General features: G+C 43.6%; 1 protein-coding gene across 1 annotated transcript in view; it reads left to right on the top strand.

The window, feature by feature from the left end:
* LOC132893330 (fibrinogen C domain-containing protein 1-like) overlaps positions 1 to 23,716 on the top strand; it is a 255,687-nt gene extending 231,971 nt beyond the window's left edge. Inside the window, exon 7 of the mRNA XM_060932353.1 lies at positions 23,448 to 23,716. Coding sequence (XP_060788336.1) covers positions 23,448 to 23,707 — 260 coding nt within the window. The 3' untranslated portion in view covers positions 23,708 to 23,716. The remainder of the gene's footprint in view (positions 1 to 23,447) is intronic.
* The last annotated feature ends 856 nt before the right edge of the window (positions 23,717 to 24,572 follow it).

Below are 24,572 nucleotides of genomic sequence, written 5' to 3'. Positions count from 1 at the left end.
TGAAGGTCCCTCCTCCCAATTTTCCCGCAGTACATCTAAGATGCCGCGCGGCTTACGCCCGTATAATAATTCAAACGGGGAAAACCCCGTGGAGGCTTGGGGGACCTCTCGCACTGCAAACAACAAGGGTTCGAGCCACTTATCCCAGTTACGTGCGTCCTCACTTACGAATTTTTTAATAATATTCTTGAGGGTGCGATTGAACCGTTCAACTAAACCGTCCGTCTGTGGGTGATAAACGCTGGTGCGGATCGGCTTAATACCTAGTAGCCCATACAGTTCGCTCAGTGTCCGTGACATAAACGAGGTGCCTTGGTCAGTCAGAATCTCTTTCGGGATTCCAACCCGGGAGATGACGTGGAAGAGGGCCTCTGCAATACTGCGTGCTGAGATATTGCGAAGAGGCACCGCTTCCGGGTATCGCGTTGCATAGTCCACCAGGACTAATATAAAGCGGTACCCTCGTGTTGACCGATCTAATGGCCCAACGAGATCCATCCCAATTCTTTCGAACGGGGTCTCGATTAATGGTAGGGGGCGCAAGGGCGCTTTTGGAATGGCCGCTGGATTTACTAACTGGCATTCGCGGCACGCCGTACACCACTTACGGACGTCGCCGCGAATCCCTGGCCAATAGAATCGGGCCATTATCCGGGCGAGTGTCTTATCCTGCCCGAGGTGTCCAGCCATGGGATTAAAGTGGGCCGCCTGGAATACCAATTCCCGGCGGCTCTTTGGAATTAATAACTGGGTGACTCGCTCTTTCGTCTGAGTGTCCTGCGTCACTCGATATAATCTATCCTTCAAAATGGAAAAATAGGGGAAGGACGGGGTGGCGTTCGGCTGGAGCGTTTGACCATCGATTACTCTCACTTGGTCAAACGCGTGTCGCAGAGTCTCGTCTCGCGATTGTTCCAGTGGGAAATCCACGAGGGATTCCCCAATAGAAAGAGGAGGGGCCGGCGGCTCCTCCCCCTGTCGCGGAGGTGACGTAGACGGCTCTGCGACCGCCGCTCCAGCCAAAGCGACACCGGGACCCTCCCCCGTCAACCGGCAGGACCCACTCTTTACTAGGCGTGCCATTAAACCCCGAAATCCCGGCCAATCGGTCCCCAAGATCAAAGAGTGGGTAAGGCGAGGATTAACCGCCGCCTTCACTATAGATTTTTCCCCTCTAAAATATATGTGGACTGACACCAACGGGTAGCTGTGAATATCCCCGTGCACACACAACACCTTCACCCCTTGTGCTCCCCCCAATGCCTCGTCTTGCACCAGGCTTTGGCGGATCGAGGTCTGATTGCAGCCTGAATCCACCAACGCCTGATATGTAGCCCCTTGTACACTTACCGGTATGCGATACGCTCCGGCCCGATCGAGGGCAGCCTCTGGCGCGTTGGGGATCCGCACCACCGCCCCCACCTCCATCGCTGCACATTGTTGCTGCAGGTGGCCCGGTTCCCCGCAGCGCCAGCAAACCGGCCCGGGCCTCCCCTCTGCAACTGTGTTCTGGGGCTCACTCACCTGAGGGGGGGGAGAGACAGACACAGAAGGGAGAAACGGGAGGGCACCACGGGTGCGGCGGGCCGGCTGGGGTGGGGCCGGCCCCCGCCTCCGTGGTGGGGGAATGGGGCGAGGACGGGACACGGGAGGAGGGGGGGAAGACAGAGAGAGAGGGGGGGAAGACAGAGAGAGAGAAGAGGAGACAGAAGACGATGTCATCCGTTGTCCTGCCGCCGGTACAGCCGCCAGATGATCCTCCGCCAGTCCTACGGCCTGATCCAGCGACGCCGGGCGGTGGCACTGGACCCACTCCGCGGTTCCGGCTGGTAAGCGGGCAACGAACTGTTCCAGCGCCACCTGGTCGATGATTCCCTCGGCGTCGCGATCTTCGGCCCTCAGCCACCGCCAGCAGGCGTCCCGGAGCTGCTGGCCAAACGCGAACGGGCTGCCGGCTTCCTCCATCCGCAGCGCGCGGAAGCGCTGGCGCTGCTGCTCCGGCGTGCGCCCCACGCGCTGGAGGACGGCCCGGCGAAGGTCAGCGTAGGCCAGCCGGCGGTCGGCGGGGAGCTGTAACGCGGCCAGCTGCGCCTCTCCAGTCAGAAGGGGGAGGAGGCGCGCCGCGCGCTGCTCCATCGGCCACCCCGAGGCTTCGGCGACCTGCTCGAACAAGGTGATGAAAGCCTCGGGGTCGTCCTGCGGGCCCATCTTGGTCACAGTGAGGGGAGACGGGCCCGCGGCCGGGGCGCTGGTGGACCCCGCCGACGCGAGGAGCCGCCGGAACGCCTCTCGATCTTCCTGTTGAGCCAGCACCAGGGCTTCGAAGCGGCACTCCTGCTCCGTTCGGAGCGTGACGAGTGCCTGGTGCTGGCTCTGCTGAGCCGTGGCGAGGGCGTGGACCAAGTCCGCGAACGGGGAGGATTCCATGGAGCTGTAGCACTGGTGCTCCACCTTTTCCCGGGTTTCGGCACCACTGTAGCGCGGACAATGCGTGGGTGGAGCACAGAGGACGGCAGGACAACGTTTGGAGGAAGTAACAGTGTATTTTATTAATAAACTTTTCAGTTTAAAAGAACTCGCAGCACACAGACACACTCTCAGCCTCCACTCCCGGGTCGCGCTCCCTCTGCTCTCTCTCAGCCTCTTAAAATAGGGAGCGGTTTACTGGGAAAACACACACAAAACACAGGTTAATTACCGTCAGGTGTAGCGAATCTGCCACTCACCTTCCCCGGCTCCACCCTCCCGTCACAGACCGATGCTTGACCACGCCCCCGCTGCCACAGGCGTATTTACAGTGTTTTGCAAAAGTATTCATCCCCCTTGGTGCTTGTCCTGTTTTGTTGCATTACAAGCTGTGATTAAAATGGATTTTGGGGGGTTAGCACCACTTGATTTACACAACATGCCTACCACTTTAAAGGTGCATTTTTTTTTTTATTGTGACACAAACAATAATTAAGATGAAAAAAAAAGAACTCTGGAGTGTGCATACAGTGCCTTGCAAAAGTATTCATACCCCTTGAACTTTTTCACATTTTTCCACCTTACAACCACGAACTTAAAAGTTTTTTATTGAGATTTTATGTGATAGACCAACACAGAGTAGCACATAATTGTGAAGTGAAATGAAAATGATAAATGGTCTTCACAATTTTAAATAAATAAAAATCTGAAAAATGTGATGTGCATTAGTATTCAGCCCCCCTGCGCCAATACTTTGTAGAGCCACCTTTTGCTGCAATTACAGCTGCAAGTCTTTTGTGGTGTGTCTCTACCAGCTTTGCACATCTAGACACTGAAATTTTTGCCCATTCTTCTTTGCAAAATAGCTCAAGCTCAGCCAGATTGGATGGAGAGCGTCTGTGAACAGCAATTTTCAAGTCTTGCCACAGATGCTCAATGGGATTTAGGTCTGGACTTTGACTGGGCCATTCTAACACATGAATATTCTTTGATCTAAACCATTCCACTGTAGCTCTGGCTGTATGTTTAGGGTCATTGTCTTGCTGGAAGGTGAATCTCCTTCCCAGTCTCAAGTCTTTTGCAGCCTCCAACGGGTTTTCTTCCAGGATTGCCCTGTATTTAGCTCCATCCATCTTCCCATCAACTCTGACCAGCTTCCCTGTCCCTGCTGAAGAAAAGCATCCCCATAGCATGATGCTGCCACCACCATGTTTCACAGTGGGGATGGTGTGTGCAGGGTGATGAGCAGTGTTAGTTTTCCACCACACATAGCGCTTTGCATTTAGGCCAAAAAGTTCAACTTTGGTCCCATCTGACCAAAGCACCTTCTTCCACATGTTTGCTGTGTCCCCTACATGGCTTCTTATGCCTGTCGTTCAACAATGGCTTTCTTCTTGCCACTCTTCCAAAAAGGCCAGATTTGTGGAGTGTACGACTTATAGTTGTCCTGTGCACAGATTCTCCCACCTGAGCTGTGGATTTCTGCAGCTCCTCCAGAGTGATCATGGGCCTCTTGGCTGCTTCTCTGACCAGTGTTCTCCTTGCTCGCTCTGTCAGTTTAGGTGGACGGCCATGTCTTGGTAGGTTTGCAGTTGTGCCATACTTTTTCCATTTTTGAATGATGGATTGAACAGTGCTTCTTGAGATGCTCAGAGCTTGGGATATTTTTTTATAACCTAACCCTGCTTTAAACTTCTCCAGAACTTTATCCCTGACCTGTCTGGTGAGTTCTTTGGTCTTCATGATGCTGTTTGTTCTTAAGTGTTCTCTAACAAACCACTGAGGCCTTCACAGAACAAGTGTATTTATGCTGAGAGTAAATTACACACAGTAGGACTCTATTAACTAATTAGATGACTTCTGAAGGCAGTTGATTGCACTGGATTGTATTTAGAGGTATCAGAGTACAGGGGGCTGAATACTAATGCACACCACATTTTTCAGATTTTTATTTGTTTAAAATTTTGAAGACCATTTCTCATTTTCGTTTCACTTCACAATTATGTGCTACTCTGTGTTGGTCTATCACATAAAATCTCAATAAAAAACTTTTAAGTTCGTGGTTGTAAGGTGGAAAAATGTGAAAAAGTTCAAGGGGTATGAATACTTTTTTAAGGCACTGTAGGTATTCACCCCCTTTCGTATGAAACCCCTAAATAAGAAGTGGTCCAACCAATTCACTTCATAAGTCACATAATTAGTTGATTAAGATCCACCTGTGTGCAATCAAAGTGTCACATGATCTGTCACATGGTGTCTGTATAAATCAGCCTGTTCTGGAAGGACCCTGACTCTGCAACACTACTAAGCAAGCAACATGAGAACCAAGGAGCCTCCAAACAGGTCAGAGACAAAGTTGTGAAGAAGTATAGATCAGGGTTGGGTTATAAAATAAATATCCTATGGAGCACCATTAAATCCGTTACAGCAAAATGAAAAGAATATGTCACCACTACAAACCTGAAAAGAGAAGGCCATCACCAAAATTCATAGACCAGGCAAGGAGGGCATTAATCAGAGATGCAACAAAGACACCAACGATAACACTGAAGGCGCTGCAAAGATCCACAGTGGAGATGGGAGTATCTGTCCAAAGGACTACTTTAAGCCATACACTCCACGGAGTGGGGCTTTATGGAAGAGTGGCCAGAAAAGAAAAAAAAACATTGCTTAAAGAAAAAAATAAGAAAACACTTTTGGAGTTTGCCCTACAGCATGTGGCAGACTCCCCAAACACATGAAAGAAGATTTTCTGGTCAAATGAGACTAAAATTGAACTTTTTGGCCATCATGGGAAACGCAATGTGTGGCGCAAACCCAACACCCTGAGAACACCGTTCGTACAGTGAAGCATGGTGGTGGCAGCATCATGCTGTGGGGATGTTTTTCATCTGCAAGGATAGGAAAGCTAGTCAGGACTGAAAGAAAAATGGATGGCACTAAATACGGGGCAATTCTGGAAGAAAACCTGTTTGAGTCAGCCAGAGGTTTGAGACTGGGACGAAGGTTCACAGTCCAGCAGAACAATGACCCTAAACATACTGCTAAAGCTACACTGGGGTGATTTTAAGGGAAACATTTAAATGTCTTGGAATGGTCTAATCAAAGCCCAGACCTCAATCCAATTGAGAATCTATGGCATTACTTGAAGATTGCTGTACACCAACACACCCGATCTAACTTGAAGGAGTTGGAGCAGTTTTGCCTTGAGGAATGGGCAAAAATCCCAGTGGCTAGATATGCAAAGCTAATAGAGACATACGCCAAGGGACTTGCAGCTGTAATTGGAGCAAAAGGTGGCTCTACAAAGTGTTGACTTCAGGGGGGAGGATACCTATGCACACTTCAGATTTCAGGGTTTTTTTTTTTCATCTTAATTATTGTTTGTGTCATAATAATAATAATAATACAGGGCGGCACGGTGGTGTAGTGGTTAGCACTGTCGCCTCACAGCAAGAAGGTCCTGGGTTCGAGCCCCGTGGCTGGCGAGGGCCCTTCTGTGCGGAGTTTGCATGTTCTCCCCGTGTCTGCGTGGGTTTCCTCCGGGTGCTCCGGTTTCCCCCACAGTCCAAAGACATGCAGGTTAGGCTAACTGGTGACTCTAAATTGACCATGAGTGTGAATGGTTGTCTGTGTCTATGTGTCAGCCCTGCGATGACCTGGCGACTTGTCCAGGGTGTACCCCGCCTTTCGCCCGTAGTCAGCTGGGATAGGCTCCAGCTTGCCTGCGACCCTGTAGAACAGGATAAAGCGGCTAGAGATAATGAGAATAATAATAAAAATCACCTTTAAAGTTGTAGGCATGTTGTGTAAATCAAATGGTGCGAACCCTCCAAAAATCCATTTTAATTCCAGCTTGTAATGCGACAAAACAGGACAAACACCAAGGGAGCTAAATACTTTTGCAAGACGCTGTAGATGTCTATTGTGCTACACAGTAATTGTATACTAACTTATAACAACATACTGTACATAGTTATGAGTATATTCTCATGAAATATTATGAAAATACATTTCATAACCTAATTACTACTCATATATCTCAAAGCATACTAATAGTTTACTTCATACCTTGTGTATCTTTTTTGAGTATAATTAGAAATTATTGTATATAAACACGATAGCATATATGCATACATTACTCGTAGAAAACATGGATAAACTAGTGGTATACTTGAATGAATGTCTTTAAGAGAAGGAAAGTGCTGAAATGGAGCGCAGCATAATATATTATTTACTATTCAAACAAAATCTGTTCAGGGAATTTCAAACAGTAGACGGTTTTGCGCTACAGCGGCTCGCCCTCTGTTGCTCGCTTTCTTATTTCATTTGACGCAACTTTAGCCCGAGGCCTCTTGGAATAATATTTCTCTTACTGCAGGAGAAGTTGAGCAGTGTGTGTATAAACATCACTACCTGTTTTTGCAGTATCTCCTGCTTGTGTTACCCTTAAAAGACCCAGAATATAGTTCGAGGAAAGTTGGCTACTGGACTCCAGAGAAGACAGAAGTCCTCCTGAAGTCTGAGGAGATCAGATATAAATCACACCCAGAGTATAGGAATTGTCATGAGAATTAGCACTGAAATACTGAAAGAAAATAAAAATAAAATGTGCTACTTATCTCAGTGTGGCAGAGAAACTTTACCTACACTGGCCTCGGGTCCTCTGTCAAGTGTTAATTGGTTTTCTGCAATCAATCTGTCCCAGGTTCCTGTCCTCTGCCTCTGGCCTCCTCACCAGGTCGAACTCACCGGGAGGAGCAGCGATAATGAGGCAGTGTGACCTGTCTATGGCATGCCATAAAGGTGGACAGTTTGCTAATTATGGGAGACAAACAAGCACTTTGTAAATATAAATCAGGGAGAAGAAGAGCGGCTTCTCTCTGCTCTAATTAACCCACGCACCTTCAAGTTTCTGCAGCACAACATGCTGAAAGGTGAATGCTTTAAGGTGCTCACTTGCTGCAAATAAATGTTTTGCAAGGCAGGAAGAATGCAGCATCTTTCTTAGCGTTCCAGCTGGGTTCTGAAAAATATTCTCCACTTTTTTTTCTTGAAAAATCAAGTCAAAGAAGTATTCTTCACTTTTTCTTACTTTTTCCTGACTTCATCTGTATTTTTTCTTTGTTACCGACTTATCAGAGTGGACTTAAAACAGGTTTATACCAACCAAACTGGCACAATTCAAATATGTGTACAGATACAGCTAGGCCTCTCGCTTACATATAAAATTTGGGCTCCACTCCAGCCTCAAAGAAGAAAGACTTGATTTTGGGCTCCCTGTGCACCATCAAGCTAAAAATAAACCTCTTTAGTCTGAGCTTACTTAATATTATTTTAGCATGGAATTATTCAAAAGAGGTATTAGGCTTTAAAGGCTATTAGCCTTTAGCTTCAACACAAACTTGATTTACAATTGAAGAGAGTCGAGAAGAGTCTTAGAACAACCAACAGTAAAGGAATTTGAATTTCACATCTATTTACAAACCGAACACACAATGACACTACAATTTTCATCATACATTAGTCGCGGGGACTCAACACACCATATTGTCCGGAACATAGCTCCCTTCAGTCACTTGCCGGCTGACTGCACTTTCACTAAGGCAGCTGGGCCATAGAAGGTTCACGCTGCACGCTGCATGCTGCACGCTACACGCTACACGTTCACGTGAAGAACCGGACCCTGGGCCATTAAACTTCATGCTTGGATGTTCACGTGTTGCGTCTGTTCTACTTTGACCGAGTAACCAACAATATGGACTCTTTGGATGACGACGATTGCCTCATTCTGCTTTTACTGAGACAGAGGAAGAGAAAAAGGAACAGAATTTGGAGCCGAGAACACTTCCTTCTGAGAGAAACCCGTGGTGAATTTCACCGAACATTCTATAATCTGCTTGACAATCCCGATGAAGAACTATTTTTCAATTATACCATTCAATTATATTTTTTCTGAAGTTTTCCCCTGAAAGCATAGAGTTATCTCCCTAGACCCGTTCTGATTGGCTGGCGCGGCGGTGACCGCATGCATTGACTGGAATTTCCATCTTCACGCCTAGAAAAAAGTGTGCATGTTCATTTCTCGCTTCACGCGTGAAGTGTGCAGCGTGCAGCGTGCAACGTGAACGCCGTTCTATGGCCCAGAGCAAGTCATGCTACGTTTGTCCACTTTTCTTTACACGCGTGTAGCGTGCAGCATGCAGCGTGCAGCGTGAACCTTCTATGGCCCAGCTGCCTAAGGCATTTTTTTTTTACCGACCCCTGTATTACTGACACTGCCCGATGTGCTCGGGGACAGTAGGGGCTCTGAGTGTTTTTCACCGACCCCTGTATTACTGACACTGCCCCATGTGCTCGGGGACGGTAGGGGCTCTGAGTGTGCCTCCCTCGTGGATGTCTTGGCCCTTAAATCATCTTCAGTGCTTGAAGAATCCCGCCCAAAAAACTTCCCCAGCTTAGACTGCACCATTGTTTGATTCACGCAGAGATAATTACACCCCCACACCAGGCTGATTAAGACGCACTGCGATTGGTCACAAGCTTGACACCCATTTCATCATTATGTGTCATCGATTTTTATTGGTCACAAGCACGTGCTCATTGTTTACACTCCGGCTTCCCACCTTCTCTTCACTGGGGTTGAATTTCGGCAGCTGGGGGATTTGTGGAGGAGTTTCTATAAAAGATGACTTATGATAATGATAAAGATGACAAATACATTCCTCACTGTGACGACTGCTTGTTATTTTCTCTTCATCACTGATGGATTATGTTCGTCAATGATGAGCATGACGAGCGCCAGCGGTAACCCTGCTTTCTTTTTCAGCCAGAGGTCTTTTTTACCCCGTTAGCATATAATACAGGGAAATATAGCTACAGTATCACTCTGTCCGTCTGTAAACATTTTAGTTTCCGGAGCATAACTCAAAAACTATTAGTAATTTTTTTTTGTTTGTTTTTTTTAACGAAACCTCACACTTATGGGCGGCACGGTGGTGTAGTGGTTAGCGCTGTCGCCTCACAACAAGAAGGTCTGGGTTCGAGCCCCGTGGCCGGCGAGGGCCTTTCTGTGCGGAGTTTGCATGTTCTCCCCGTGTCCGCGTGGGTTTCCTCCGGGTGCTCCGGTTTCCCCCACAGTCCAAAGACATGCAGGTTAGGTTAACTGGTGACTCTAAATTGACTGTAGGTGTGAATGGTTGTCTGTATTTATGTGTCAGCCCTGTGATGACCTGGCGACTTGTCCAGGGTGTACCCCGCCTTTCGCCCGTAGTCAGCTGGGATAGGCTCCAGCTTGCCTGTGACCCTGTAGAACAGGATAAAGCAGCTAGAGATAATGAGATGAGATGAGACCTCACACTTATGTAAAGTTACTAGAGGAGTTGTGCCTTTTGACATTTTGGGAATTCTGTGATTTTTATTTTTTCTGTATTTCCATGGTAACCAATTAAACTTAGGAAAATTTGGAGTGGGGTTTCATGTTGTTGTTTTTTTTTTGGTCATAAAATTTGAACCTTTGAGAAAATTGTGTAAAGATGTCAAGCACATCATGAGGAAAATATATATAAAATATCATCTCATTATCTCTAGCCGCTTTAGTGCTGGTAGAAACCTGCTCTTCTTGTTAGTGAGCCAATATATGGTCTCTATGTTGTTTCAGAAACCTTTTCATATCAGGATTCCAACAGTGCAGTGTAACTAGATATAAGATACAGCATAAGAGACATTATGTACCCTGTAGCTATGCTTTAAAGGTCCTGCTTTAAATATGGATGCATACCGTGGTCTAAATGCTGTCTTGCTCCACACACTCCTAATCTCATACATTTTAGCCTGTCGGACTAAAATTCAAAAACCGATGAAATGGCAACTACTCTTCACTCTTAAAGGAACAGTCCACCGTACTTCCATAATGAAATGCTCTTATCTGAATTGAGACGAGCTGCTCCGTACCTCTCCAAGCTTTGTGCGACCTCCCAGTCAGTCAGACGCAGTCAGACGCGCTGTCACTCCTGTTAGCAATGTAGCTAGGCTCAGCATGGCCAATGGTATTTTTTGGGGCTGTAGTTAGATGCGACCAAACTCTTCCGCGTTTTTCCTGTTTACATAGGTTTATATGACCAGTGATATGAAACAAGTTCAGTTACACAAATTGAAACGTCGCGATTTTCTATGCTATGGAAAGTCCGCACTATAATGACAGGCGTACTAACACCTTCTGCGCACTTCGGCAGCACATTGATATCTGAGCTCCGTATCAATGCGCTGTCGAAGCGTGCAGAAGGTGTTAGTACGCCTGTCATTATAGTGCGGACTTTCCATAGCATAGAAAATCGCTACGTTTCAATTTGTGTAACTGAACTTGTTTCATATCACTGGTCATATAAACCTATGTAAACAGGAAAAACGTGGAAGAGTTTGGTCGCATCTAACTACAGCCCCAAAAAATACCATTGGCCATACTGAGCCTAGCTACATTGCTAACAGGAGTGACAGCACGTCTGACTGCGTCTGACTGACTGGGAGGTCGCGCAAAGCTCGGAGTGGTACGGAGCAGCTCGTCTCAATTCAGATAAGAGCATATTTCATTATGGAAGTACGGTGGACTGTTCCTTTAAATGCTTTTTGTTATTTTAATTAGTCACAACCCCAGATGCTCCACTCAGATGCTGACGGATATGGTCTGATAGTACAATTAATGGCCACTGTAATCAGAAATTTACTAGCTGCTATCTCATTGGCTAGGACTGAGATGGACACATTTACTAAAAAATGTGAAAGAAAGCAAAGATCGAGTCCCTGTGTTTCACAGTATTCCACAGGATCAGGAATTAAAAGTCTGACAGTCTGAGAAAACCCTTCACATTGTGAAATTTTGACATTTCCTACTATATACTGTACTTCTGTAAAATGCTAGACTTTTTTGCACTGATATCTGTCTCTTTTATACAGAAGGGAACCATCTAGGCCTTCAGAGAAGCCCAAACATATCAGCATTTCAAATGTTATATTTAATTTCTTTCATTCTGTCATAATTTCATTATAATTATTCTCTTCTAATTTGGCCTCATTTTCTATCAAATTTGCTTCAGAAATGAAAGGGTTGCTGTCCTGAAAACATTAAAATAGAGTTATCCAATTAGATTAATTTTGTTTGTTGTCTCTAGGCTGAGAAGAGTTTCGAGCCGGCTCACTCACTGGTTAGGACTTCATTGCCGGGACAGAAAGCCATGGCAGTGTATGTTTATGTAGGAAGTAACAGATGAATTAACCAATCAGATTTTGATTTATAGTAGGAGGGGTCAAAAATGTATCACTGTAGGCCTTCTCGAAGGCCAGCATGAGCTTAACCACGACTCGGCACCGTCAGCGCAGCAGTGAAGTCACCTTCCAGCCGGTGTAGCATTCATCAGAAGTGTTAGCGAATGCTAATAAAGCAGTCAAGTCAGTGCTCTCGAAAGCAAGTAGCACAGGCTAACGACCGAGAAACTAAGATTTCTGTCTCCAGACTCTTCTTCCACACACACACACACACACACTCGCTACAGTATTTTTCACTCAGATTTAAGTATTCATTTACCTGTGTAATTTACTTAGTTACTTTTAAAATCAACATTGACAGCTACATACAATGGCATGACCTGGCAGCCTGCCACTAATCCCTTGCAAAATCCTTTGCACTGTTACTTTTTTGGTGTGTCTAGCTAAGTTTTGGCTGAGCTCAAGTCCCAGCTCTAATAGTAACAGTTCACCACTGCTTTTATATGCATCTCAGTCATGAGTAAAATGCTAGCATGTAAACTCTGGATAGGCCCAAAAGCTAATTCTACCCAAAATCTGATTTTTTTTTTTTTTTCGTAATTCTTGCTTGTTTGACAGAATTGAGCCACACCAATAGCCAACGGGTTTTCCCAGACCGCTACACATATTCATCAAGTCTTTTCTTAAATCATGTTGTGTCGAGTAATTCTGTGGTCTGAAGGTACCACTGAAATGAGAAATGAACAAATATGAGGCCAGTGGATGGCAACCTAAAGTTTAATGCAGTTGTTTTCCTATCATCCCCTTCAGCTTTCCCTCAGGAACCACATCGCTCCCTTCATAGCTTCTTGTACAGGAGTAATTGTGGTGCCCAGTCAGGTTTCTGCAGCTTCCTGAAGCAACGGGACATGTCAGTAGTTTACAGTTCACTTGCTGAACTTTCAGTGCACTCACTCATGGGCCAACTATTAAAACAGCCATTTTAAACCAAATATTTTTGAGTGCTTTGAGCATCCTTTCCACCACCTTAAAATTAATCTTGATGGCACTTTTTTCACACGCCAATGTTTACTTTGTCAATCAGAAAGAGCAGAAATTCAAATCTGATTGGTCAGAAGGTGTCGATTAATTTCTTTCGTATAAATACACAGGTGATTATAGAAAATTGTATGCTGATTGGTCTAGAAATTCGGACTATTTCTCGATAATCACCTCGAGCGACTCTGCAAAATGGCGGCCAATCACTTTGTCACCGTAAGTGAGGAAGAATTACAAATTATGAAAGAAAATGCTGTTCCTAAAAGCATGAAAGATGCTACGAAGTTTGGTCTAAAACTATTCAAAGGTAAGGTGGGATTGTGATTTTTTTTTTATCTATTTCAAAATTTTATGAGAGTCGGCGTAAATAAGTGACACAAGTCTCTGCCACACCGTTATTACATTTGCATGCCGCTTTTGAAGTTTGAAATAATTTTTAATACATTTTCTAAAATAATCACCTGTGTATTTATACTAAAACAATTATCTGTCTCAGGCTCAGTGAATATCGGTGATTATTATACATACAGGACACATTTTGATGGAATAAAAGCATGTAATCTATTCTCTTCCAGCAGGTTTCATTCATTTGGTTTAATAGCATGCAATATTGTTAGCATATTGCTTATCATACATGTATTACGTCACTCTACCCAATGGAGAACGAGCATTGAATATGGTTTACAATATTGCATGGTTGTCAAGACATGACGTTGCACGTCGGAGATGTAAAACTTCTGCGCTAGCGAGCGACTGGGACAATTTGTAAACAAACATGGCCACCAGGTTTGCTTCGTTAAATACGGAAGATTTTGAGAGAATTTTGAAAGAGAAAGATGCATTGAACACCCAAAAGGAATGTGTATGTATAATAATAATATTGGCTGGCTTTTTTTATGGTATATCAGATATATTCCATTCAGCTAGCATGAGATTGAACGACGCGCTGTCACTCCTGTTAGCAATGTAGCTAGGCTCAGCATGGCCAATGGTATTTTTTGGGGCTGTAGTTAGATGCGACCAAACTCTTCCGCGTTTTTCCTGTTTACATAGGTTTATATGACCAGTGACATGAAACAAAGTTCAGTTACACAAATTGAAACGTGGCGATTTTCTATGCTATGGAAAGTCCACACTATAATGACAGGCGTACTAACACCTTCTGCGCGCTTCGGCAGCGCATTGATATCTGAGCTCCGTATCAATGCGCTGCCGAAGCGCGCAGAAGGTGTTAGTACGCCTGTCATTATAGTGCGGACTTTCCATAGCATAGAAAATCGCTACGTTTCAATTTGTCTAACTGAACTTGTTTCATATCACTGGTCATATAAACCTATGTAAACAGGAAAAACGTGGAAGAGTTTGGTCGCATCTAACTACAGCCCCAAAAAAATACCATTGGCCATGCTGAGCCTAGCTACATTGCTAACAGGAGTGACAGCGCGTCTGACTGCGTCTGACTGACTGGGAGGTCGCGCAAAGCTCGGAGAGGTACGGAGCAGCTCGTCTCAATTCAGATAAGAGCATATTTCATTATGGAAGTACGGTGGACTGTTCCTTTAAAGTTAGGGCACGAATACTGGACTCAAATACTACAAGCCTGCTGTGGTATAAGAAGAATAAAACACTTTGAATTGTGCTATTATAAGAAAATCACCAAATTCAGGCTGGTAAGAGTAATTTAACATTGGGCCACACACCACCACCTTGTCATTAATTATTTTCCCATCCCAGCACACCCCAAATGTGTTTTACTCCTTACTTAACAATGCTTGTATGAGTGCGCACTTCTTCTTGTAATATAATGTATTCTGTGCTGTTCTATTTATAAATTTGTGCACGTAATAGTTCATCATGATTTCATGTCAAGGTGGGTCCGTCCCAAGACGTTTGATTTAAATGCATGGTGGAGTCAGGCTTTCTTTTTGTCATCGAGGTGCAGCAGCTCTGAAGCCTGAAATGTTTTAGAAAAACAACTGACTCTGTGTATGTACGAGTCGGAAAATTCCGGGATTATCTTTTGTACATGATCAGTGATTTGTTACGCTTTGTAACGTTCTGTATCTGAAATTACTCTGAAAATACGGGAACTCCAACTACTTTATGATTTTATTTCCATGATGGAAAGCAGCACTATGTTATCATGCCTGGTTATAAAACAAAATGATCAATAGGCTTCATTTCCAGTCCATATCGCCATGGTGATGTGAATTTGATGTCATAACCAGAAAGCGAGCATTTCAATTTCCCACAATTTCAATCCAGTACATCAAGATATCATAGACGGCAATTGGGATGGACGTATCATGAATATTAGGACATTTTAAACAAGCGACACTGAATAGCACAGAGAAGAATCTGATGTATCCTCAAGGCACCAGAGATTTATGAGATATATCTCTACTTTATGATGTGATATATCTCCTGTATTTCTGTAAAAGGTCTGTTGGGATTCATCTGTCCGCATTAAAGTCTGATTTCATCAACTTCCATTGAATTCCATTACACTGAGCACAGCGACTTTACATTTACGAGTCCATTACAGTCCATCACACTGCTCCAACACGACAGATTAACCTGTGACACCTTTGTACATCTCCTCTCTTCTTGTCCATTCTCTTCTCTGCTCCTTTGTTCTCTTTCCTTCCATTCTCTTCTCATCTGCTCTTCCATTAGTCTCTCCTTTTTTCCTTTCTCTTCTCTATATCTGCATTGTTTAAACATGTATAAGCTAACGAGTAATATTTTATCAGATTAAATACAAGGTAAGACCCTTATTAAAATGATGAGCTTTGACATGATGAATTACGCTCTGTACCGTTGGATCAGGCTCAGTTATTATAAGTAATTGAATTTCATCCTGGAACGCAATATTATGATCTTTTATGAATATGATATTTATTCTCGCCATTCCACATCCCACGTACTACCTTTTCTAGCGATCACTCCCTCTGTCTTGCCAAAAGGGTAGACGTTTTATGATTGCTTGCAGTTTCAATCAAACAGCCACTTCCTGTTGAAAGTAGGAGGTTATTGGTCATGTTTAATGGCAAAACGTACCAGATTCTCTTCAGATAGCGAGACATCAAGTTTCAAATCAAGTTTATTTGTATAGCGCTTTTAACAATAAACATTGTCACAAAGCAGCTTTACAGAATTTGAACGACTTAAAACACGAGCTAATTTTATCCCTAATCTATCCCCAATGAGCAAGCCTGTGGCGACGGTGGCAAGGAAAAACTCCCTCAGACGACATGAGGAAGAAACCTCGAGAGGAACCAGACTCAAAAGGGAACCCATCCTCATTTGGGCAACAACAGACAGCCTGACTATAATATTAACAGTTTTAACAGGTATAACCCTCAACTGTCCTCATGGGGCCGTCCTTCACAGGAGCAGTACGATAAAACTCTGACCAGACACAGGGCACCAGGATGGATCAAGCAGGTCCGAGGGGCAGAAGAGGCCAGCATCTCAATCCCAGGACCAACATGTAACTCAGAGGGACAGATTTGGGGGGGGGGGGGGGGGGGAGAGAGAGAGAAAGAAAACACGTTGTTAGGTATGCCCTAAAAATGACAAGTACTAAATCTGTGTGGTAGGCTCGCAGAGACGAGAGTCTTTACATCAGGCATAACACACAACAATGGCATGTTAATATGGTAAAATATATCATGACCTGCTCTGGCTGGATGCTTGATTGGGTGATGGGAGCACACTCCTCAGCAATGATGAGATGCAGATGGGACCCTTAGGGCTGGCCAAGACAATTCAGTTACATTTCACCGGGTCTGGGACATGCGACAGAATGTCTGACGGCCGATTCCCTGCAGGCTATGATAGCCAGTCGAGGTCTCCACCCTCTCCACCAAAAGATTTTCTGTTGACTCCATGTAACTCAGAGGGACAGATTTGGGGTGGGGGGGAGGGAAAGAAAACACAGGTGGTTAGGTATGCCCAATGTCACCTGAATAAGTAGGAACAGTATACATATTGCACCGAGTACAAGCAGGGACTCCGGCAGCTAACTATGACAGCATAACTAAAAGGAGAGAGCCAGAACGTAACATAGACATGTGGCTTGTGAGACTATACTACCATTCAAAAGTTTGGGGTCACCCAGACAATTTTGTGTTTTCCATGAAAAGTCACACTTTTATTTACCACCATAAGTTGTGAAATGAATAGAAAATATAGTCAAGACATTTTTCTGGCCATTTTGAGCATTTAATCGACCCCACAAATGTGATGCTCCAGAAACTCAATCTGCTCAAAGGAAGGTCAGTTTTATAGCTTCTCTATAGAGCTAAACTGTTTTCAGCTGTGCTAACATGATTGTACAAGGGTTTTCTAATCATCCATTAGCCTTCTGAGGCAATGAGCAAACACATTGTACCATTAGAACACTGGAGTGAGAGTTGCTGGAAATGGGCCTCTATACACCTATGGAGATATTGCACCAAAAACCAGACATTTAGGGCCCGTTTACACGAGGACGCTGTCGGGTAAAAACGACTAAATATTTTATCAGAAGTGCCTTTCGTCTACACAGGGACGGCGTTTTCGAGGCTGAAAAACGGAAAAAATTGAAAACACCTTCCAGAGTGGATAAGTTAAAAACAGCCCCCGTTGCATATCTGTCTAAACTACCCAATACGCGAAACTCTGCTCGGATCTGCTCACGTCGGGTACGCGTTTACGTCATAGTAAGAGCATGTGTGGCAGCGGGGGCGTGGTCAAGCGCCGGTCTGTGACAGGAGGGTGGAGTCAGGGAGGGTAAGTGGCAGAATCACTACACCTGATGTCAATTAACCTGTGTTTGTGTGTCTTCCCAGTGACTGCGCCCTATTTAAAGAGGGAGAGCAGAGACGCTCATCCCCAAGCTAGACGCCGATTGCGTGTGTGTCTGTTGGTTTAAAAATATTGTTAGACTGAAAAGTGTGGCAATAAAGCCTATTTGTAAACCTGATCTCTGTCCTGCCGTCCTCTGTGCTCCACCCACTCATATAGAACGGCTACAGCATGTCTGATTACATCGATCCAGTGGACCTTCAAGCTGCTCTGGCAACCTCACAAGTAGCCATAGGCAGAGTAGTCAAAGTTTTCGCGGCGCAGATGTGCAGATCAGACAAGACGGAAGACGTTGCGCATGCGTGCAGACATAGCGGAGGTCTTTCACAGCACCACTAAGCCGCCTGGCATGCACATCCAATTGAATTCCACACATTTATGCGTCACCGTATAGACGCAGATTTCCTCCTTGAAAATGGTCGTGTAGACGCGGAAAAAAGTGAGAACGAAAACGGACTTTTGCGTTTTTGTTTCAGACCGTCCCCGTGTAAAGTGGGCCTTAGTAGAACTTAGCTAGAATAGTCATTTACCACATTAGCAATGTATAGAGTGTATTTCTGATTAGTTTAAAGCAGGGCTTTGAACCGGAATTTTTTTCCTATTGGTTCGTTCCGAACAGAAACGGAATTTTAACGTTTCCGGTTTTGGGTTCCACCATTAAATAGACGTTCCCGAACCGGTTAGAACAAAAAAATTTCATTCCCGGAACGGTTAATTACGTTCCCTGTCAGCTGTTTAACAAATGGCTATAAAATTATGTCTCTGTCTCATCCAGCTTAAGCCGAATGTAGGCTAATTCTATTACAACCTTCATTAAATAAGACAAGAAATAATTCAAAACAATTATTATTTCAAATGTTGGCGATTTGGATTCTCAGTATGTCTTCCCATCTACACAAACAGAAAAAGTGCCAAAAATGAAAGATAATTCGTTTAGTGTGTTACCAAAGGCTAGTCAGGCCCTATAGAGGGCTACCGCATGACGTCACCGCGCCGCGAGATTTTGTTAGGCGCCATATTGGAAGACCAAGTACACATCTATGCAATTACATACATTCATAAAACAAACTACACCTGAAATGTAGCCAGGGCCGGTTCTGCCCTAATCTGGACCCGGGTGCAACATCGCGCAAACCCCCCCCCCCCCAAAAAAAAAAAAAACACCAGTCTAAATCAGGACAACCATCGCATAACTATAACTATAAACATTTTATATCAACTATTTTAACTAAATGGGCTATAATAAATAAGCCTGCAGGCAGCCACGGCGGGCTGCCTTAAAAAGTAACCATTTGTCCTACCTTAAAACTCGTTTTGCATTTTCTGCCTCCTTTTTTGTATTTTCGACCCTCCGTTTATTTTCTTTCCTTTTCTGAAAACCCGATTTGTGTCCAGACATTTTGTTCTGCTACCAACGAACTAACTCGTCAGGTCTCGTCTCTCGAGCCCGCGATGATTCCCGTGGGAAGGGCAACAACTGATACATTTTTACAAACAGCCAATAGGGAGGTTGCATCGTTCAGGCTCTTCTTTGCTCAGACACTCAGTAATGCAATTACTCACTAGCAGTCCACCTTCCCGCTCTCTCCATTCAATCAGCGAACGTCACACAGGAAGTGAACCCCAGCGGGTCATAGAAACTTGCGCAGGAGAAGAATGACTATTTGTAGGCTACAGAAACTTTGAGGAACGAAATAAAAACCGGTATTAACCGGTTACCATTATTTTTAATAAGCGTTTCTGTTCCGGAACATAAAAAATAATAAAGTTTCTGGTTTCGTTTCTGTTCCATGTGAAATAGAAAAAGTTCCCGGTTTTCGTTTTCGTTCCTTGAACCGGTTCAAAGCCCTGGTTTAAAGTGATCTTCATTGAAAAGAACAGTGCTTTTCTTTCAAAAATAAGGAAATTTCAAAGTGACCCCAAACTTTTGAACGGTAGTGTATCATCTTCATCAAATTCAGCTCTAAGTCTGCTTAAGTTTATTATTACTTATATTGCATGTTCACATGTGCAATAATAATTAAGTATATATACTCCAACAGCAACAACATTACACAAAATCTAACCCCAAAATTGCTTAAAAGGAAAACCTAGAACATACTAAAATTATTTAAAAGCATGATAATAAAATAAATGAATAAAACCATCTAAATATAAACATTAATGATGAAAAGCCTCTTTAAAAAGACAAGTCTTAATTAGTTTCTTAAAAATATCTATCTACAGATCCTGCATTGCGAAGCTCCCTCGGTAATTTGTTCCATAGTTTGGGTTCCGCAGATACAAAATCTGCATGTCTGATCTTTTTTTAATGGCCAGACACTTTCTGACTGAACAATCTCCCATAATATGAATCAAATTGCACTCAATAGCCTGGCTCATGAAGCGAGAAAGTGAGACAGAGACACATCTTAATAGAAAATAGCATAATTACAAATTGCATATTGATCCAATTACATACTGGAGTATTTAACATCTATGAGCCTGGTTTGTGTTCTGTCTCACAGAGGAGAAAAAAAGGATTTAATGAATGAAATTTAAATGCAAATCCAATACCTGTGATAAATTTCACTTCTTAAAAGTGTAAATTACAATGGCTGAATGCAATGTCATTTAATCTACTCCGAAACCAACGAGGCTAATGTGCAAAATTACCCATCGATATACTGTAGTTAGAAAGGCAGCGGCAAAGCAGAATTCATTATTAATAACCAGTGGGTGGAGCTTTTCAAAAACCACATGATAGTTGACCCAGTTACGCCTTCATAATTCTCCAGCAAAGTATTTATACGACTGGTGAGCTACATACGTATCCAAAAAAGTACTCATTAAAATAGACAGCAAACTACGTAGCTAACTAAAATTTTACTGCTAGTAAAGCATCAAATTCTACTATCAGATCTACCAGATCGCAACAGAAAAATTTACTATTAAAACCTGTTGTTAAAACAAAGTATGGTGAAGCAGCTTTTAGCTACTATGCAGTGCAGCTATGGAACCAACTGCCAGAGGACATTAAAAATGCTCCTGCTGTTGGCAGCTTCAAATCTAGGTTAAAGACCAAGCTGTTTTCAGATGCTTTCGGTTAAATAATTAATATTGTCTTCTTTACGTTTTATAATCTTTACTTTTACAGTCTCTGCATGTTTCAAATTTTACTTAACTTTTATTCTATTTTATTCTGCTGGGTTTTTTTCCCCCCTATTTGAACTTCTACTTCATTTTATTATTTTATTTCTACTATTGTTTAATTCTTATTATATTTCTTCCCATTTATTTTATGTAATTTTATTCTCTATTGTTTACTGTTTTGCTTTTACTTCTGTAAAGCACATTGAACTGCCACTGTGTATGAAATGTGCTATATAAATAAACTTGCCTTGCCTTGCCTAAGTAGCTTCTTGGGCAATGTTTTAGTTTTAAGACCACTTCTAAAAAGTAAATAAGCTTACTAGTTACCAAGAAAGAGTTTGCTAACAAGCTCTTTTTGACATATAACTAATTGAGTTACATGTCGATCCTGAGATCGAGATGCTGACCATTTCTACTCCTCGGACCTGCCTGATCCATCCTGATGCCCTATGTCTGGCTGGAGTTTCATCATATTGCTCTTGTGAAGGACGGCCCCATATGGACAGTCAAAAGTCGCACTTGGAAGATGCTCTGGACACTTACAGTAATGCTTTTATGGCTGAAGACTACAGTTGACTTGCTAACTTTAGGACTGCAGTTGTCATGAACAATTTGGCACTCACGTTTCCATCAGTGAAGAGTTTATAACATCAACGAAACTGACTTCATGTTAAAACTGTTATAATCACGTTGTCTGTTATCACCCAAATGAGGATGGATTCCCTTTTGAGTCTGGTTCCTCTCGAGGTTTCTTCCTCATGTCGTCTGAGGGAGTTTTTCCTTGCCACCGTCGCCACAGGCTTGCTCACTGGGGATAGATTAGGGATAAAATTAGCTCATGTTTAAAGTCATTAAAATTGTGTAAAACTGCTTTATGACAATGTCTATTGTTAAAAGCGCTATAAAAATAAACTTGACTAGCAGCATAAATGGCCTAAAAGTTAGAGAAGCAGCTTTGGGACCAAAAGGTTGCCGGTTTGATTCCCTGGACCAGCAGGAATGGCGAAAGTGCCCTTCAGCAAGGTGTCTAACCCCCAACTGTTCCCTAGGTTGCTCTGGGCATGTTGTACATCACCCTGGATAAGTGTGTCTGCTAAATGCCATTAATGTAATAAGAATGTAAAATTTATACATCAAAATTTACAACAATTATAATTCAGCAAGTGTGGTGATTTTAGAACACATATGTAACCACACGCATACCTTGATGTAATCACACAAACAATCATTTGTTTTATGATGATTGCATTTTGGGTGGCACGGTGGTGTAGTGGTTGGCACTGTCACCTCACAGCAAGAAGGTCCTGGGTTCGAGCCCAGCAGCCAACGAGGGCCTTTCTGTGTGGAGTTTGCATGTTCTCCCCGTGTCTGCGTGGGTTTCCTCCGGTTTCCCCCACAGTCCAAAGACATGCAGGTTAGGCTAATTGGCAGCTCTAAATTGAGCGTAGGTGTGAATGTGAGTGTGAATGGTTGTGTGTCTATGTGTCAGCCCTGTGATAACCTGGTGACTTGTCCAGGGTGTACCCCGCCTTTCGCCCGTAGTCAGCTGGGCTAGGCTCCAGCTTGCCTGCGACCCTGCACAGGATAAGCGGTTACAGATAATGGATGGATGGATGATTGTATTTTGGTTCAAAGCCAGTCATTTTGATTTTCAGTAAAGGGTTTTTAATGAAGTTGATTTTACTTCAAAAGAAGTTACAAATAGATTGGTCAAAGCATTATATTGTTATAGAACCTTGAAACCTGTTAAACCAGAATAACCTTAAGCCAGAATAAAGCCTTGTTTAGATAAATATTTTTCGTTAACTCAGGGTGGTCTGTCCTTGTGTTAAGGCAGTGCAGTCTGGCCTTAGACATATTGGGAGAGCGAGGCTGGGATGTATCCTTGGATGGTGTAGTCTGGCATTGGAAATATTGGTGGAACACTATAAAAATGGATGATTTGTAATGTGGAGGCAGATCACCCTGCAGACTGACTCGCCTTTTTTTAATTGATTTACTAAAAGTCTAAACTTTTCTGTGGCAGCACGGTGGTGTAGTGGTTAGCATTGCCACCTCACAGCAAGAAGGTCCTGGGTTCAAGCCCAGCAGCCAATGAGGGCCTTTCTGTGTGGAGTTTGCATGTTCTCCCCGTGTCTGCCCAGGTTTCCTCCGGGTGCTCCGGTTTCCCCCACAGTCCAAAGACATGCAGGTTAGGCTAATTGGTGGCTCTAAATTGACTGTGAGTGTGAATGGTTGTTTGTCTCTGTGTCAGCCCTGCGATAACCTGACTACTTTTCCAGGGTGTACCCCACCTCTTGCCTATAGTCAGCTGGGATAGGCTCCAGCTTGCCTGCGACCCTGTAGAACAGGATAAAGCGGCTACAGATAATGGATGGATGGAAACTTTTCTGTGATCTCTTTGACTTTGAATTAGTTTTGCTTGGGAAAGTTTCCATGACATAAGCGAGCCAGGACAGCAAAGAGCTCTCCAAGGGGCGTTACTAGCTAGCGCGTGAACGGTATTTGAAAAATAAGCTCCGCCCACTGGTTGTTTGAAATTCCAATAACTTTCCTTCTGTCTCCAAGGTAAAAAAAGAGGCAGTCAGTGACAATTTTATAAGTGTGTATGAAAAATCATTCTACCTTTTTATTGAGTCACACAATAAATCTTTTTCTCTTTGCTTCCTTTATTTCTTTTGTTTACTCTGTTGTTTCAGGTGACTCATTGCTGAAACACAATGGCATGAAGTTTACCACCAAGGACAAGGACAACGATCACTCAGAGAACAACTGCGCCTCCTTCTACCACGGAGCCTGGTGGTACCGGAACTGCCACATGTCCAACCTGAATGGGCAGTACCTCCGCGGCCAGCACTCGTCCTACGCAGACGGCATCGAGTGGTCCTCCTGGACAGGCTGGCAGTACTCCCTGAAATTCACAGAGATGAAAATCAGGCCTATATGCGAGGAAAATTAGTGAGCAAGACACAAAGAATGCTGTTAATGGAAGAAAAAAAAAAGATGTGGCCTCTAGGTGTTGAGAGCCAATAACTACAGAAGAGAAGTGTACAATGATGTTGTGATCTCTCTGAAAACTGTCTTGACTATGATTCTCAGAGCGATTAGCTCAGTCTGAACTATTCCTCACTCTGACATTTCAATGGCACTATAAAGGAAAGAGCACAATTACTGAGACTTTTATCAGTGAAGTGGTGATACTGTGCCCTTGTTCATTGAGAGGAATTATTCACACGAAACCAGAACAAGAACAACAAGGTGAAGGAATCATTGCATCTATGGAAATCATCCAGGAAAAAAAAAAAGAAAGAAAATACAAACAAAGTCCATTTTGATTGGAGGTGGTGTGCTCAACTTCTGTGGAACGGATTACTATGGATGTCCTTGTTAATGGTTTGACGAGCACAATGGACTCTGTGGTACATTCAGAAAAGTCTTTTAGCAACATAATTGGCTTCTAAATAGTTCCGTAATCCCCAGAGTTTGACTTTGTGCACTTTGTAAATGAACATCTCCACATTCACTTCTCCACGCATCAGGGCAGTGGTAGCCTTTTTCCACCAACATTGTGTTGGTGCTGGTTCAGGAGCTGCTTTTTTATCACACTTACAGTGTTGTAGTCGAGTCACTAAACCTCGAGTCCAAGTCCAGTCTTGAGTCCCCAGTGTTCAAGTCCAAGTCATTCAAAAAAAATTCAAGTTGAGTCCGAGTCGAGTCCACTATTGATCCGAGTCGAGTCCGAGAACAAGACTCCAACCACACCATTTGACGGTGGCCATTTTAGCGCCATTAACATTAGTTTGTTCCTGAACATGACGTTTGAA

This window comes from Neoarius graeffei, chromosome 10 (assembly GCF_027579695.1).
Source record: "Neoarius graeffei isolate fNeoGra1 chromosome 10, fNeoGra1.pri, whole genome shotgun sequence".
Classification (NCBI taxonomy): domain Eukaryota; kingdom Metazoa; phylum Chordata; class Actinopteri; order Siluriformes; family Ariidae; genus Neoarius; species Neoarius graeffei.
Note: the sequence above shows the minus strand (reverse complement) of the source record. Positions and strands in the feature narration are given on the sequence as shown.